Source organism: Bos taurus, chromosome 22, assembly GCF_002263795.3.
Source record: "Bos taurus isolate L1 Dominette 01449 registration number 42190680 breed Hereford chromosome 22, ARS-UCD2.0, whole genome shotgun sequence".
NCBI classification, from domain to species: Eukaryota; Metazoa; Chordata; class Mammalia; order Artiodactyla; family Bovidae; genus Bos; species Bos taurus.
The window spans coordinates 19,084,628-19,103,242 of NC_037349.1; the positions used below are offsets into that span (position 1 = coordinate 19,084,628).

An 18,615-nucleotide genomic window follows, 5' to 3' on the forward strand; every position below is an offset into this window, starting at 1 on the left:
ACAAAATGAAAAGCCTCGTGTTCTTTCTGGGTAGCCATGCAGAGTTTTGCATGAAGAGATGCTGTTTTGCCACATTTCAAAAGTACTTTCATTGATAAGAGCATTTCCTCACCATCTTGCTTTTGAGGCCATATTTCTTGCTTAGCAGATTCAGGATGCTATCTTGTGTCTACTTTAACAACTTTGAGTATCCCTAGAAACATATGAAAATGCATTTTGTTTCAATAATTTGTATTAAGCTACTTAGTCATTTCCTGAGACATGTTGAACCTGGATCTCGCAACCATGGAGTTACTAATATGCCTATGACGTGTCTACAGCTTGGGAAGAGAGGGCCTCAGCACAGACCCTGTAATGTGCTTTGCTTTGGTCCTCACCCAAATTCGACACTTCATCCCTCTACAGAGTCATCTGAGTGAGCTTCCTCATTCCCTTTTACAACATCCCATTTTCATCCTCAGACGCTGCCTAGGCTTCAGAGTAAGATACAAATTCCTCAGTGTAGTTTACAAGATCTTTCATGATCCAACCCTGGCCCACTTCTCAGCCATTTGTGCCAGGTCCTTATGTGGTATGTATTTCCTCCATCCAGCCAGGCATCCAACCACTTGAAAACCTATTTGATCACCTTCCAGTCCAAGCCAAGATCAAGGCATTTGTGGTTCGATGGCATGTAAAGGATAAGTCTCCAGAAAGAGACAAGTAAAGAGATGTTACAATGGTAGGAGCTATGGGAAGGTGCCATAAGAGCAACAGATGGAGCCCCTAACCAGACCTGGCTGGAGTGCAATGGTTGTAGATGGCTTCCAAGGAAAAATAATATCTAATCAGGGACACGTATGTTAGAAAGGAGTTAATCAGGCAAACAGTGCAGTGACCACAACTGTAGGAGAGGGAAGAGCTTTCCCAATGAACATCAGTGAGAACATTTTTGAAGAGCTGGAAGAAGTTTAGGATGGCTACAAAGAAGGTATATGTTGCCGAATGAATGATTTAATATTACTTGGTATGCCCTGCTCCATTGCTCCTGTTCCCACCACGTGGGTTGAGAGTAGAGGAGCTTCTTATGGTCCGATGAGCATTAGCACATCATTTTGTTCCATCTCTCAGGTGTCTTCCACAACCACAGCATCACCACCCTAGACAAGCTGGCACATTACCTCACCTAAACCATCTATTCTAAACTGTGTTTATAGTATTTCTATTACACGGTCAACAACTACATTCTGATACATTTACTCAGCTGTGTTTGCTTTGAGGGTGGGACTTTTGTCCTTATTTTTCCAACTTAGCACAAAGCAAAACACACAGTAAATACTTAAATTTTTGAGTGAAAAGGAATGGAAATAGTTAAACTGTCTTTTGTTTTTGCAGCTCATCTGCAGATGTACTGGTCTGGTTTGGAAGATGGGCAATCTTCTTTGGACTTGTACTGCAATTAATTCAAAGGCTCTCCATGACCACATGGGTGACTTATAGGATTTTTATCTCCCCGAGATAACACAGAAAGGGAACAGTGACAAAACCATAACCTGGCTTGTTTAAAAAGCCCACATAGACCATGCAGCCTTCTAGGGAGAATAATTAATTAGATTGGAGTAGAGACAGAATAGAAAGAAAGACAAATATTTGATCTTTTTTGAGTGAGTGGATAGAGTTCTTTTAACATGCAAAGCATGCTTTATGAAATCTTCGGAGACCTGGCCCATCAGAAAAGGAAGACAAAGACCCAAAACCAGCAGAGGAGTTCCTTTTCTTTACAGTATCTTCTTTCAGAAGTAACTTATCTTCAAATTAAAGGAGAACATAAATTGTAATCAGCAACTTTTGTGACATCAGAAAGATGCCAATAAATGCTCTCTCCTCCTTCTACCTCTTAAAGAATCTTTGTAGCTACAAGGAAGGCAAAGGGAAAGAAAAGGGGCAGGAAGCTTAAGAGAAAAAGAATGCAAGGACAAAAGAGACCCAGGAAGGAAAAATGATGGTGATGCCTGGGACAGGTGGTATGCCAAATGATCCTGGGGACTGGAGGAGACCCCGAGAGGTAATGGGGGAAAGAATCCAGAGCCTAAGGCTCCAGGCTTCCTTTGCAGGGGGCCCAGCCTTGATCTCTGGTCAGGGAACTAGATCCCATATGCCACAGCTGAGAGTTCACATGTCACAGCTTAAGATCCTACATGCCACAAGTCAAAGATGCTGCATGCGGCAACTAAGATCTGGCACAATCAAATAAGTAAATGCATTAAAAAAAAAAGGTGTCCTGCTATGGAAGCAATGACAAATTACAAAGGGAAAACATTCTCTCAGAAAAAAATGTACCTCACTTACACATACTTGGACTGTGTTATTATTTCACCTCTTATTAAAGATAATGATCCCACAGAAAGCTCTTGCAGCATAATAAAACAAAGATATATGCTAATGGTGATATTATTATGAGAATAACATGATCTTTTCAAGAGAAGACTATCAACTAAAATAACAGACCAGATATAGGGCTTCATTTGTATTTCACAGCTGGAAGTTTGAACAGATCCTGCATAAATTATGTAAAAACACCCAACCCTCAAGGAGACTCATGCCCCAGCCACTCTACACAGCACCAGCCGCTCTCTCAGCAAATCCTACTACTGACAAAACTCATACCTTCCACAGTTGCTCGTTTGGGCTGAATGGTGATGGCTCCTTCTGCAATATCTTCATGCTGGTGCAGCGGGTTGATTTTGGATCCCCAGCTGTCTGATCCCACCCAGAGAAAGTGGCCTACTTGGTCAGCTCTTTTGGCTGCTGCAAGGATCTGCCTGTGGAGAGGAACATTAAAAAGATATGTTAATGATAAACAGCAGCTATTATACATAGACATATTCGGAATCAAGCAGAAGGAAAACAAGCTACTATTTCTCAAAAAGCAAATAAGCTGGTAGTAAGCCAAAGGATTTTCATTCTTAGTATATAGAGAGATATTGTAAGCCAATAAAAAAATTCAAGGCAGCTTGAGGAAAACAGGCAGAGTATTCAAAGTCAAAAGATAAAAGGGGAAATATAAGTAAGTAATAAGCTGCTTATTCACATATATTAAAAAGGAGGAAAATGTGAATGAGAACGATCTATCAAATTCACTCCTTATTTTGGCCAAAATGTTTGTTTGGTTTTATTTTGTGTCGTGAGTTTTGACATGAGGCTGGAGACATGAGCACTCTCATTCACTGCTGGTGGTACATATCATTTCTGGAAAGCAATGTATCAGTCTATAGGAAGCATCTTAAATTACTTATTAAAATAAGCAGAGCTTCACATTAAGCTTGAAAAATGTACAATCCATATTTATAAATTAAAATAGTATATAAATAGCAAGGGCAAGAAAAAAAAAGGAGGAATTTAAAAAAAAAAAGGGAAATTGATTATTCATGAAGAAAAATTTCACCTCTGCTTATAGAATTCTAGAAATCAGGAGTGTGTTGCCCCAGGCAGAAAACAACTTTTCTGGAAAAATCTGAACTACCCTATGAAAAAGATTCTAGATACTGACATAGAGACTTTTTCTAAGAGAATGGACACCTAGATACCTGACCAGTCCACTGAGAGGCCTATCAGCAGACAAGTTTTGCCCATGTATGTAGAATTTTCTTGTGTCTTACTCAAATGGGAACTGCCCGAAATGACCCATCATTGTGGAAAATCCACAATATAAAACAGAAACCAAATAAATAAGAAAAAGGAAACTGGTGTGAGGTATGGAGAAGAAATTATACCAAAAAAAAAAAAAATGTAGCTAAATAAGAATCAGGATCTCTATTATCAGGAACAAGAAAGATTATCAAGAATAAGAAACAAACAACAATAAAAAAGAGGTCTTAGTTATTAAAAGTATGAAATTAAAATTATGTTAGAAGAGATAAAGTATAAAGTGAAGAAATATTTTCAGAAAGCAAAACAATAGCAAAAAAGTATAGCATATACAAGAAAAGATGAGTATCTTAAAGAAAGAAACACAGAAGGACTGACATCCAACTAACAATATTTCAAGAACAAATATAACGAGAAATTAAAGTAATTTTTAAAATAATTCTTAATGAAAAAAAAATCCAAGGAACTGAAAGTATGACTTTCCAAATTAAAGGACTCACTCCAGTATTCTTGTCTGGAGGATCCCATGGACAGAGGTGCCTGGTGGGCTACAGTCCATGGGTTGCAAAGAGTCGGACACGACTGAATGACTAAACCACACACACACACATCCAGCAAATTAGTAGGGAAAAACCAAATGTCACAGAATTACAAATTCTGGATAAAGTGAGAATAAAGCTTTCAAGGGAAAATTGGGACTCTTGGAAAGTAATAAGAAGCAGAATATTACCAACCTCTCCAGAGAGAGGAAAAAATAAAAAAAAGGATGATGGAGTAATGCCTTCCAAATTATGAGGAAAAAAAATTTGTAATCTAGAATTCTAATATTTAACACATATAGAATCTTTATGCAAATAGAGAATCTCTATACAAATAGAACTGGCATCTAGATAGATGGGTATGGATGGAGAGAGGGAGGGATAGATGGATGGATGGATAGATAGATATTCAGGGGATATTAAAGATTTTTCTATCCAAACTCAGAATCTCAAATTCCTTGCAAGTTATGAGTTCTGTAACTTATTAGTCCCCATAGATAGTTGCTATAAATCATTTATTTGCCTGGGATGATGTATTTAAAAATAAATATGTGACCACACCTTACATATCCAACTAGTAATTAAGTATGGAGGCAGGTGAAGAATTTTTTAGTCATAAACACAAAAAATGTTTTTCTTTAATTCATCCTTTACAAGAAAATTACTGGAGGGTACATTCTAGCCACCCCCCCCCAAAAAAAGAAACTAAATGATGAATAAAAATAAAAGAAATGGAAAGAGAAAGAAAACAAAAAAGTTAAAATAATAAAGACTAGCCTAGTTTAAAACAGAAAGATGGAGTTGGAGGGAAATGTACAGAAAAACAATGGAACTCAGAGATTATTTTTTAAATATATATATATATATGTGTATAAACATATGAGAAAAGTGATAGACCTAGGACATTAATAATAAAATACTAAAGGTAACCGTGCAAGTTAAAAATCTGTCATATTAACTTGATGAACAAAAAAAGCTACCTGTAAAATCACATCATGGAAAAAATACTGCTGTAGTACATAATATTTACATGCTCATAATTTCAACTCTGATTTTTACTAAATGGAAATCTGATAGTATAATGCTAGGAAGATAAAGGAGGTATGAGACAAGTTCTAAATAACATAAGAGGAATTTCATAGACAATATTTTAAATTAATGATTCCAAAATAGCAATACAGGCACATTTCGAGAAGACCTAAAGAATTAGTTTCAAGAATCAAAATAATTGCTCAAGAAGAACAGAACCAGAGAGTGGGATGGGATGGAAAAGGATACTAGGGCTTTGCATAAAAAGTATTTTAATTACATTTTTGTTCCTCTTAAATTATGTGCATTTATTATTTTCACACAATCAATCATTTGTACTCTTGAGTTAGAGATACCATCTCTATTAATCTAACCAAAGGGTATGATCACTGATGCTGTCAAAATCATATGTGCATTACTGGAGACCACCTAAATGCAGAGCAGCAGGGAAGTGGTTAAAGAAATGGTAGTGAATCTAAAGGATGCATCAGAGGCCAATGAAAAACACACAGAGCTGGATTTCTGCAGGGTACTGTTAAGAATAAAAAAAGTCAAATTAAAAATACTGCAAATGATTAGTCATTTCTTACAATAATGAAAACTGGCCTGCATAAATGAATAGATGCATATTAACATTCCATGAAAAAAAAAGTATAGGGTTGTATGAGAGCACAGAAAAATATGGATAATAGGTAATTCATTGTTAATGACAATTCATTGAGAACCTGCTGATGAAGTATGAAAAGGATGCGGAGAATCCAACTGAAACAAAGTAAGAAAGACAAACCCATACAAAAAGAAAAAAAAAATTCACCTTAATATGCTTACATAAAAATGTGGGTTAATTTATTAAGAGAAATAAGATTAAACTGTTTAAACATATTATAGTATTGAAAGTGAGATGTGAACTGCAAAAAATAGAATATCAAACTCTGTGTGAATCTGAATCTACTAGGGAAAATTTTTAGAATAAAATAACTGCAAATGTTAAACAGGAATTTTATTAGTGGTTATCTCCGAGTGTTAAGATATTAAGTGTTATAGGGGGTTACTTACAATCATGGTTTGTGATTATTCTCTCTAACCTTTCATTTTTTTTAGATAATCAGGGGCAGAGTAAAGGTAGAATTCCTTTTATTAAAATGCAACAACAAAAATATTTCCATTAGTTTCCAATGGAGTAAAATAGCCAGGTAATATTACTTTTATAATCAGAAAAAAAAGTATCTCAGGAACAGAATACACTCTTGTCTAACATTCAAATTATCAATACCCATAACAATTGAGCATTTATCTTAGCTTCAAAATCTAGATATTAATGTCTTCTCACTGGTATTCTCCGGCAAAGTATTTGAAGTTAATGTTCTAAGAAATCTCCAAATTTCCCATCTACAGTGTAAATCTTCTGAGAAAAGAAATAACATAACATTGTGGGTTATCAGACATCAGTGGGCTTAAGCTCCTGTTTTGGAAGATATGCACTTGATTTTTATTACTGTAGCCAAGAACTATTACTGCTATCACTTCTGTGAGTCATAGTACACAATGGTTCCAACACACAAATCCCCATGCAAAAAATGATAAGCACAGCTATTGAGCTGACTATATACCTTTTAACACTGCCAATTAAAACCTCACACAATCTGCAAATCAAGGATATTATGACCAATTAGGCATCATAGGTATTAGTAACAAATCTTTTAAGTGCCACTTACATGAAAATGAACACGGGGCCACCTTTATCAACATATGACATATTTTGAAATGCACAAAATATGTATGAAAATCATATATGAGATGATTAAGAGAAGTATGAGTTGACAAATCTGGAGCAAAAAAAAAGAGAAAGAGTCATGTCATAAAAACAAAGTGCCTTGAATAACTAAATCACAAAGTATGGCAGAAAATGCCCTAAGAGCAGCAGAATCAGTGTTTTGTAAGGAGACAAACACACATTTAAGGCGTGACAGAAATGGTTTCACGGAAAAGGGCATGTCTGAAAAACAGAATTTCAACAGGTAGAGAAGGAAAGAAGAAACACCACGAGCCAAGACCATGATGGAGGAGCTGTTAAGGTACACTGATGTGTCAGTCATGCATCTTAGGTGGAGAAGTGGGTGCATGAAGGTGGGGTCTACATGCAAAAACAGGACTGTATTTTAAAGCATCATGAAGTTCAGAGAGAGAGGCTTGTACTTAAATAGCGGACACTGCACTGGGCATTTCATACATTCATTCAGTGATGTGTACTGAGCATCCACCACTAACCGAGCAATGTGCTAGGGGCTAAGGATATGAAAGAAGTCGAAAGGGGCATCACCTTCATCTTAATGATGCATGCAGACTAGTGGAGAATATAAACTCCAACTACATGATCCAAGAGTACAGAATGCCCTCAGTGACATTAACCATGCAACCAAGCTGTTATGACAAATTTTCCAAAGCTACACTGTTTGGAGACATCTTTCAGAAGCAATGCTACTGACAGCACTGGAATGATGACGTGGGGAAGGGAAGCATTCCAGCAAGCGGGAAGAGAATGAGCAAAAGCCTGGGAAGGAAGAAACACAAGGGCGCCCTCACCTACAGCACACAAACCATGAGGGGGGCATGGAATGAAATAAGGTTAGAAAAGTAGAAGTCCAGATTATCACAGAAAGAGTGCAAATGGATTTACTGATGGGAAAACTGAGACCTCAAAGAGCTGGAGAAGTAGGGTGTGGGATGGGACTTGCCCAAGGTGAGACGGTGGTCATAGCAAAAAAAAAAAAAAAAAACCTCAGGTATCTTGACTTGAGGTTTAATGCTCTTCTCATTTAATAGTCCTGCCACCCACAGTCAGAGCTCAGGGCTGGGAAGATGGGTGGACTCAGGGGGAGCATGGAGGCCACACAAGGAAGGGAGACACAGGACTGGCCGACTGGTTGTGGAGGGGGGTGGTAATGGCCTGGACCCTTCAACTTTGCCCTTGATATAAGATGTTCACTTTCAAATAAAATTAGTTATTATTTGAACTATAAGACAAAAAGTTAAAAAATCCAAACAGAGCTTTTCCATCTGCAGAGGTGTAAAGTGACACCACCTCTTTGGAAGACAATATTCACATTTAAGAAAGCACACATCTTTGTCCTGGAAGCTCCTTTTCCAGGAATTTATGTTTTAAATAGTTATTAATATAAAAAGTAATATATTTATGTATTATTATTTGCATTATGTTAATGCATCCATACATTGTAAAGGATGTGTACATTAACGTCATATTGTGGCACACACAGATTTGTGGAAAACAATGGTTACCACAAGGTAATTTATAATTGCACAAGAAGAAGTGAAAGTGAAGTCACTCAGTCGTGTCTGACTCTTTGCGACCCCATGGACTGTGTAGCCTACAAGGCTCCTCTGTCCATGGAATTTTCTAGGCAAGAGTACTGGAGTGGGTTGCCATTTCCTTCTCCAGGGGATCTTCCCGACCCAGGGATCGAACCCGGGTCTCCTGCATTGTAGGCAGACGCTTTACCATCTGAGCCACCAGGGAAGCCCCTAATAATCACACAATTCTGTAACCAAATGTCAGTCAGTAAAAGAGAGGATAGATAAATTACAGTAAATACATAAAATGAAATTCTGTGTGGCTGTTGAAAAGTACTGATGTTCGGAGACCTCCATGATGAAAGAGTAAGCCAAGGTGAGAGCAGGGGTAGAAGAAGATAATACACAGTGCTCTACCATTTGTGTAAAAATTCACACACTGCCTCTAGAAAAATACACAAATATTACAAAATACACAGTTGCATTACAAAATACAAAAGTTACAAAATACACAGTTATTATTCGCATCTGGAAAGGAGAACCTGTTAGCTAGAGGACAAAATGAATCCAACTTTTTTTCATTTCTAGATTTCTCAACACTTTTTGATTTTTTAAATCAGTGGTAATTACTGTTTGTTCTAAAAAAAAAAAAAATGTTAAGGATTCAGGACCAAGGTGGCAGTGGTCAGGAAACAACACAGGGCAAATCTGTATTCTATAAACAATTTCAAAGGTTAGCACCCCATGGCTTGGCCAACAATGCAAGTCATGAGCTAAAAGGGAAAGTCAAGGTTGTACTCAGATTTTTGACGTCAAAGAGCATCAAGGTAAAGAGACAGAAGAAAAAGTGTACTGGAGAATGCAGACACATGACCAGCTTGGTTTTGAACATACAAAGTCCAAAGCAGAAGCAATACTTCCAGAAATATAAGGCATTTTTTCTTATACATTAGAAGAACTATTCTTTAGATAAAAGTCTGTCACATGCGTATATATATTTTTAGTAAAAGAACCTTTGCAAAGTCCAGTGGTTTTCTCCTTTTACAAGTAACTGAAAGCAGTTCTTTAGCAAATATGAGGGGGAAATTCATGGCAGCAACAGGCTGCTGCTTCCACGGTTCGCTCTGACTTCTTCTGTAGGGGTAGAAAGCACGAACGGACCTTGCCACCGTGTAATTAGCAATTTGATTCTATGTTATCTTCTCCCTTTCTGTGCCAGCACTCGATTCTTTCTGTCTCCTAAACTACAACATGCATGTTAATGAATTTCACCAGGCAGCCTTACTTGATATCCTCATCGTTGGCAAAAAGGACGACGGCCCTGGAGTTGGGGGTGTCCAGGAGCTGCTTGATAATTTTGTCAAAGTCAATAGTCCTGTCTTTGCGTTCCTGGGGGATTCTCACGGACTGGGCAATGCAGAGCCCACCTGTTCAAGAAAAGAAAGCAGAATGTCAATTAAGTTCCTGAAGAAATACCAAAGGAACCAGGGAAAGTAGACAGGGAGGAGGGAATTATGAATTCTGAGTACACAGCTCTTCCTTGGTGATCTTGCTGAATGAGGAAGGCTTAGGCTAGTAAGCTGAGTCCTGAGCGGTCATTCATACTTGGCATGCCTTCCATGGTATGGCATAGCCTCAAGGTACTTGGAAACAGCCAGGTATGCCCAGGAATACCAATGATAGTGATTCTGGGGAGGTAGGTTTAGGGAGACAAACTGGATGGGAGGCCTTTAAAATGAACATTATATGCTACAAGAAAACCACAGTCAGCTACAACATATATATTAAAGAAAAGTACTCTAAGAGATAAAACTCATGTCAATTTCTATTACTTTTCTGGTGTTTACAGTCTCATAATTTTCCTCCTTCATATCCATCTCAACTTTTCAAGCTCACAGACAATGGAATAAATCAAAAAAATAAAATAACAATAAGAAAAAGATCAACTATTATAAATCACAGTAATGAATTTTTTTTGACTATATGCTATATACTCAGGCTACAAATAATGTGCTTTATGTATGTTACCTGATCTTAAAAACCTTAAAGGTGGTTAGCATTGCCCATTTCATGTTGGAAGAGAAGGGGATTAAATAAATCAGATAAGATCAGATCAGTCGCTCAGTCGTGTCCGACTCTTTGCGACCCCATGAATCGCAGCACGCCAGGCCTCCCTGTCCATCACCAACTTCCGGAGTTCACTCAGACTCACGTCCATCGAGTCAGTGATGCCAACCAGACATCTCATTCTCTGTCGTCCCCTTCTCCTCCTGCCCCCAGTCCCTCCTAGCATCAGAGTCTTTTCCAATGAGTCAATTCTTCACATGAGGTGGCCAAAGTACTGGAGTTTCAGCTTTAGCATCATTCCTTCCAAAGCAATCCCAGGGCTGGTCTCCTTCAGAATGGACTGGTTGGATTCCTTGCAGTCCAAGGGACTCTCAAGAGTCTTCTCCAACACCACAGTTCAAAAGCATCAATTCTTCAGCGCTCAGCCTTCTTCACAGTCCAACTCTCACATCCATACATGACCATAGGAAAAACCATAGCCTTGACTAGACGAACCTTTGTTGGCAAAGTAATGTCTCTGCTTTTGAATATGCTATCTAGGTTGGTCATAACTTTCCTTCCAAGGAGTAAGCGTCTTTTAATTTCATGGCTGCAGTCACCATCTGATTAAATAAATAAATAGATGTATTTACTGCAGACTTCTCAAGGCTGTCATGCTATCAATACGCAGCCATTTACGAAGCAACTGATATCCTCCTCACTACCCCAACTCTTGCTTAGTAGTTACTCCCTGATGTAGTGTTTTATACACCTTAAGAAAGGCTGGTATAGGCAAAAGGGGTAGAGAGGATATCTGGAGGTCAAGCCTCAAAGGTCATCCAATGGGCAGAAGGCCTAGGGGCAGAGACAAGAGGAAAGCTTTGTTCTCTTTGTAACCTGGAGATGCCCGTAACCAATGAGCTTATATCCAAAGCATGGACAACTGCGCGGATGCTACCAGGTTTCCATAAATATAGAAAAATATAAACTCTAATCCAGAAGTGAGCCTCCATTACATTTTAATCCATTGTACTTAATCAGTGTCAGCTGTCTGTAAGTGGCTCTCAACCTTCAGTGTGCTTGAAGTCACCAATGGTCCTATTAAGTACAGCAACACTGTCAGCCAACTTGACCTAATTGACATTTACAGAATAATCCCCAGGACAACAGAAGAATACACATTATTTTCAAGTGAAAATGGAACATTCATGAAGCTGGACCATCTTCTGGGTCATAAAAGAGAAAAATACCCTCAAATTTAAAAGAACCTTATGACCTCAGACCATAAGAGAATCAAACTAGAAATGAATAACACAGAGATAACAGGAAAATCTCCAGACACTTGGAAATTAAACAGCACACATTTAAATAACCCATGGGTCAAAGAGGAAGTACCAAGAAATTTTAAAATATCTCTAAATGAAAACTAAACTGTAACATCTCAGAATGTATAGATTATAGCTAGACTGATGTTTACAGGAAAATAGATATAATTAAACACTTAAGTTAGGAAAGAAGAAACACACAGAATCAGTAACCTAAGCTTCCACTTTAATAAATAAGACAAAGAAGAGTTAAATAACTCACCTCCCAAAAGGCAGAAAAGGCCACAATGGTATATTATTACATAACTCCTAAAATATCTTTTAAAAATAATGAAAATTTCAAATTCTGGAGAAGATGCAGAGCAACAGAAATGCTCATTCATCACTGGTAGAAACACACAATGGTACAAATAGTCTGGAAAACAGGTTGGCATTAAATGTTAAATATAGAGTTAACATATAAAGCAGTGGTTCCGAGGCTAGGTGCTTTTCCAAGTGAACTGAAAAGTTATGTTCACACAAATGTGCTCAAAATGTTTGTAGAAACTTTATTCCTAATCACTAAAACTGAAAACAAGTGAGACATCTGTTAACAGGTGAATGGATAAATGAACCATAGTCCATGCAGGTGATAGGAAATTTTTGAGCAACAAAAGGGAACTACTGATCCTCAGAAGAACATGAATGGTTCAAAAATGCATTTTGCTAAGTGAAAAGGTCAAACCAAAAAGAGTGCATATTATATAATTCTACTCATATGACATTCCGGGGGAAAAAAAGCAAAATCATAGGGTTGGGAAACAGATTAGTGGATGTCAAGATTTAGGAGCGAGAGGAGGGGTTGACCACACAGGGACTGCACAAGGACCGCTGGGCAGTGCGTGCAGTCTGTATGGTATGGGATGCAGAAATCTACTCTATCCACTTGTCAAAACCCGAAGAACAATGTGTCACAACAACCGGACTTTACTGTATGCAAAATCAACCAAGATATTACGAGATGTGGACTGTGACAAATGAGATGAATGGCATTAAGAATGTTCCAGAGCATTTCACTGAAGGGGATGGGTGGAAGGGGAGTTAGCTTAAGCAACTTTTTAAAATAGTGTGCAACCAGCAACTAAGGATAAAGACAAGAACTGCACATAAAATGGTACTTGGATTTGTAAAATTTTCACAGGAGTTAGCAATACTGGAACAGCTTTCCGTACTCAAGGCGAACAAAACAGGAAATGAATTGTAGATAAGGGGAGGCAGGTTTCTCAGAGAGAGATAAAGAATTTATATATAAACAAGAATGTGGAAAGAATGGACCATGTGGTGTGAGGGAGAGTCAGATATAGTGTAAACTCATGGTTTATAGCGAGATCCTTCCATGGATGGGTCATTTTATACATAAATCCATGTACACATGGGTTATATACATATATACACATGGACCCTACCACTATCCGCTGAGAGACTCTAGAAATAATGATACTCCACAGCAGCAAACACACCTGGTGATACTGGTTTTGAAATACCATCTTTCAACCAAAGGTCTTTTGGAGAAATGAGTGATTCTCAAGTTGAGGGGAAGCATATAAAAGACAATGTCGGGCAATAAGAAGTTCACAAAAGAGAAAAAATAAACAGTAAAGGGGGAGAGGTCAATACGACATAGGAACCAACTTAAGAGAGATTCCAGTGAACAAAGCTAGAATAATGTTAGCAACAAAATAAATAATGATGGTAATTAGTGACTATCCAAAAACTACAATACATGCTCGGGAATCCATACTATTAAAAATGACCAAGTCAATCAATAAATCGGAAAGATGGGATGAATCTTCTTCACAGAAAAATCCAAACTAACAAGTGTTGAAGGATAAGGAGAATCGAATAAGGAGGATAGACTATCACTGTTAGAGCATTAGAGGAAAAACTGCTGCATGCAAGGTCCACTGATGAATGCTAAAATAAGGATGGGAAACTCTAAGAAGACCGTGAACATTTATACAGCTTAAAAGAGTCTTGCTCCAAATGTTTACCAGTCATTCAGATAGTTTAAGCATATGCCTACAACTTCTTTGATACTCTTCCTTTGAAGAGGTGGAGAATAATGTTTTTGCCCTTAAATGTAGTCTGGACTTAGTGCCTCACTTCTTAAGAATATGGCAAAGGAAAAAGAATAACTGAATAGTGGAGAAACCCACTGTAACTAGACCACTAAGTTAACATCACTAGTGCTAAGTCACCCTGAGAGGGTGTGATAAGGGTGGCCCCACTTGAATGTCATTCTTCCCCCAAATCCATAACTTTCATCTACCCATGAAAAAATGTCAGGAAGATCCAAATTGAGGGACATTCTACTTTTCAAAATTCCTGACTTGCACTTTTCAAAACTGTCAAGGTCACAAGACACAAGACTTAGACATGGGAAACTGGATTGGATCCTTGGACAGAGAAAAGACATTCATGCAAAAACTGGTGAAGTTTAAATAATGTCTGTAGTTAAGAGTATTTTTGCATTGTTGATTTCTCAATTGTGATAAACTAGTTATTTAAAGTATTAACATTTGTGAGATGCGTCTGTGGGAATTTTCTTTATAACTCTTTTATAAATTTAAAATTTCAAAGTAAAACTTAAATTTACATATATATATATATATATGTGTGTGTGTGTGTGTGTATTTATATATATGTGTGTGCATGCGCATGTCCCCTTCATGGATCACTGCTTTGTCGTGGCGAAGGGGCTTACATAATTCAATGAAGCTACTAGTCATGCCATGCAGAGTCACCCAAGATGGACAGGTCATAGCAGAGAGTTCTGAGAAAACGTGATCCACTGGAGGAGGGAATGGCAAACCACCCTAGTATACTTGCCGTGAGAACCTCATGGACTGTATAAAAAGCCAAAAAGATATGACACCAAACGATGAGTTCCCCAGGTCTGAAGGTGTTCACTATGCTACTGGGAAAGAGCTGAGGAAAATTACCAATAGCCCCAGAATGAATGAAGCAGCTGGGCCAAAGTGGATACAACCCTCAGTCATGGATGTGTCTGGGGATGAAAGAAAAGTCTGATGCTGCAAAGAACAGTAGTGTATAGAACTGGAATGTTAGGTCCATGAGTCAAGGAAAACTGGACATGGTCAAGCAGGAGATGCTAAGAATAAACATCAACATCCTAGGAGTCAGCAAACTAAAACGGATGGGCATGGTCAAATTTAATTCAGATGAAGATTATATCTACCACTGTAGGCAAGAATACCATAGCAGAAACAAAGTAGCCCTCATAATCAACAAAAGAGTCTAAAATACAGTAGCGGAGTGCAACCTCAAAAATGACAGGATGATCTTGGTTTATTTCCAATACAAGCCATTCAAAATCATAGTAATCCAAGTCTATGCCCCTACCACCGATGCCAAATTAGCTGAAGGTGATCAGTTCTGTCAAGACCTAGAAGACCTCCTAGAAGTAACACCTAAGAAAAGATGTTCTCTTCATCATCAGGGACTGGAATGCAAAAGTAGGAAGTCAAGATGTACCTGGAGTAATGGGCAAGTCTGGCCTTTGAGAACAAAATGAAGCAGGGCAAAGGTTAACTGAATTCTGCCAAAAGAATGCACTGGTCATAGCAAACACTGTTTTTCAACAACACGAGAGACGACTTTATACACGGACATTACCAAATGGTCAATACCAAAATCAAATTGATTATATTTTTGGCAGCCAAAGATGCAGAAGCTGTATACAGCCAGCAAAAACAAGACCTGAAGGTGACTGTGGCTCAGATCATCAGCTTCTCATAGCAAAGTTCAGGCTTAAACCAAAGAAAACCAGGGGAAAAAATAGGCCAGCCAGGTATGACTTAAATAAAATCCTGTATGAATTTGCAGCAGAGGTAATGAATAGGTTCAAGGGACTAGTCTAGTTAACAGTTTGCCTGAAGAACTATGGACAGAGGTCCATAATACTGCACAGGAGGAGGTGAATAAAGCCATCCCAAAGGAAAAGCAAAGCAAGCAGGCAGAGTGGTTATCTGAGGAGGCTTTACAAAAAGTGGAAGAACAAAGAGAAGTGAAAAGCAAGGGAGAGAGGGAAAAATACCTCCAATTAAATGCAGAGTTCCAAAACTTAGCTATAAGAGACACAAAAGCCTTCTTCAATGAACAATGCTTAATAATAGAAGAAAACAGCAAAAGGCAAAGACTAGAGATCTCCTCAGGAAAGTTGGAAACATCAAGAAAGCATTGCATACAAAGATGGACACGATAAAGGATAAAAATTGTAGAGACCTAGTAGACACTGAACAGATCAAGAAGAGATGGAAAGAATATACAGAGGAACTGTATAAAGAAGATCTTAATGAACTGGATTACTATGATGGTGTGGTTAGTCACACAGAGCCAGACATTCTAGAGTGGGAAGTCAAGTGGGCCTTAAGGAGCACTGCTGTTAATGCAGCTAGTGGATGCGATGAAATTACAGCAGAACTATTCAGATCCCTAAAGAAGGATGCCATCAAGGTTTTGCATTCATTATGTCAGCAAATCTGGAAGACCCAGCAGTGGCCACAGGATTGGAAAAGGTCAATCCTCATTCCAATTCCCAAGAAGGGTAGTACCAAGGAATGTGCTAACCATCAGACAATTGCACTCATCTCCCAAGCTAGTTAAGTCATTCTTAAAATCTTGCATGTTAGGCCTCAGAATTATGTGAGCCAAGAACTTTCAGATGTTCAAGCTAGATTTAGAAAAGGAAGAGGAACTAGAGATCACATTGTCAACATTCACTGGATTATAGAGAAAGCAAGACAATTTCAGAAAAATGTCTATCTCTGTTTCATCACCTATGCTAAATACTTTGACTGTGTGGATCATGACAAATTATGGAAAACTCTTAGAGAGATGGGAATACCAGACCGTCTAACTTGTCTTCTGGGTCAAGGAGCAACAGTTAGAACCCTGTACGGAACAACTGATTGGTTCAAGATCAAGAAAGGAATACAACAGGGCCGTCTGCTGCCACCCTGTTTATTTAACCTATACACTGAGCACATCATGAGAAATGCCGGGCTGGATGACTTACAAGCTGGACTCAAGACAGGCAGGAGAAACATCAACAACCTCAGATATGCGGATGATACCACTCTAATGGCAGAAAGTGAAAAGGAATTAAAGAGCCTCTTGATGAGGGTGAAGGACGAGAGTGAAAAAGTCGGCTTAAGACTAAATATTAAAACACACACACACAAAACAAAGCCAGACACTAAGATCATGGCATCCAGCCTCACCACCTCATGGCAAATGAAGGGAACAAGGTGGAAGTAGTGACAGAGATCCTCTTCTTGGGCTCCAAACTCACTGCGGATGGTGACTGCAGCCATGAAATCAGAAGAGGATTGCATCTTGGTGGGAAAGCAATGACAAACCTAGACAATATGTTGAAAAGCAGAGACATCACTCTGCCAACAAAGGTCCATATTGTCAAGTGGACAATATGGTCATTCCAGCGGTCATGCATAGTTTCGAGAGCTGGACCATAAAGAAGGCAGACCACCAAAGAATTGATGCCTTTGATCTGTGGTGCTGGAGAAAGCGCCCAAAATTCCCTTGGACAGTAAGGAGATCAAACCGGTTAATTTTAAGGGAGGTCAAACTTGAATATTCACTGGAAGTACTGATGCTTAAGTGCCAGTAGTTTGGGTCATCTGAAGCAAACAGATGACTCACTGGAAGAGTCCCTGATGTTGGAAAAGATTGAGGGCAGAAGGAGAAAAAGGTGTCAGAGGATGAGATGGTTGGACGGCATCACCAATGCAAAGAACACGAACTTGGGCAAACTCCAGGAGATGGTGAGGCACAGGGAGGCCTGGCGTGCTGAGGTCCATGGGGTCACAGAGAGTCAGATATGACTGGGCAACTAAACAACAACAAGTGTGTGTGTGTGTGTGTGTGTGTGTGAGTGTGTATCATCTGTTTATCTAACCAATCTATACCTACCTGACTGTCCATTCTTCTCTATAATGAATACTTATTTAGTAAGTAGTGAATCAGATGCAGGAATATGAATTTTAAACTAGAGCTTTATCACGCTGGCTCAGATAGTAAAGAAACTGCCTGTAATGCAGAAGACGTGGGTTCAATCCCTGGGTCGGGAAGATCCCCTAGAGAAGGAAACGGCAACCCACTTCAATACACTTGCCTGGAGAATCCCACGGACAGAGGAAGCTTGCAGGCTACAGTCACAAAGAATCAGACACAACCGAGCAACTAACACACTTAGCTCAATGATTCTAATGTATCATTCACTTCCAGAGGTTCTCATCAGCAGGTTTGGGTGAGGCCTGTGAATGTGCATTTCTAACAAGTCCCCAGGTGGTACCGATACTGCAGGTCAGGGACCGTATTTTGAGATCACTGTTCTAGATGACATTGCTGCAGGTAGCCAGGGGATCAGATTCTGAGAAATATCCTCTTCAGTTCAGTTCAGTTCAGTCGCTCAGTTGTGTCCGACTCTTTGTGACCCCATGGACCCTCCAGGCTCCTCTGTCCATGAGGTTCTCCAGGTAAGAATACCGGAGTGGGCTGCCATTTCCTTCTCCAGGTCGCTTGGTGTTCAGTTCAGTAGCTCAGTTGTGTCCGACTCTTTGCGACCCCATGAATTGCAGCACGCCAGGCCTTCCTGTCCATTACCAACTCCGAGAGTTCACTCAGACTCATGTCCATCGAGTCAGTGATGCCATCCAGCC

The 18,615-nt window shown here is 38.9% G+C and overlaps 1 protein-coding gene across 3 annotated transcripts in view; it reads right to left on the reverse strand.

The window, feature by feature from the left end:
• GRM7 (glutamate metabotropic receptor 7) overlaps positions 1-18,615 on the reverse strand; it is a 940,532-nt gene that overhangs the window by 457,519 nt on the left and 464,398 nt on the right. For all 3 annotated transcript variants that reach the window (XR_009492289.1, NM_001076055.3, XM_024982891.2), the window contains exons 3-4: positions 9,790-9,931; positions 2,647-2,801 (exon numbers count right to left, since the gene is read on the reverse strand). Coding sequence is in view for 2 of the 3 variants with exons in the window: in NM_001076055.3 (NP_001069523.3) it covers positions 2,647-2,801; positions 9,790-9,931 (297 nt within the window). In the remaining variant the exon portion in view is untranslated. The remainder of the gene's footprint in view (positions 1-2,646; positions 2,802-9,789; positions 9,932-18,615) is intronic.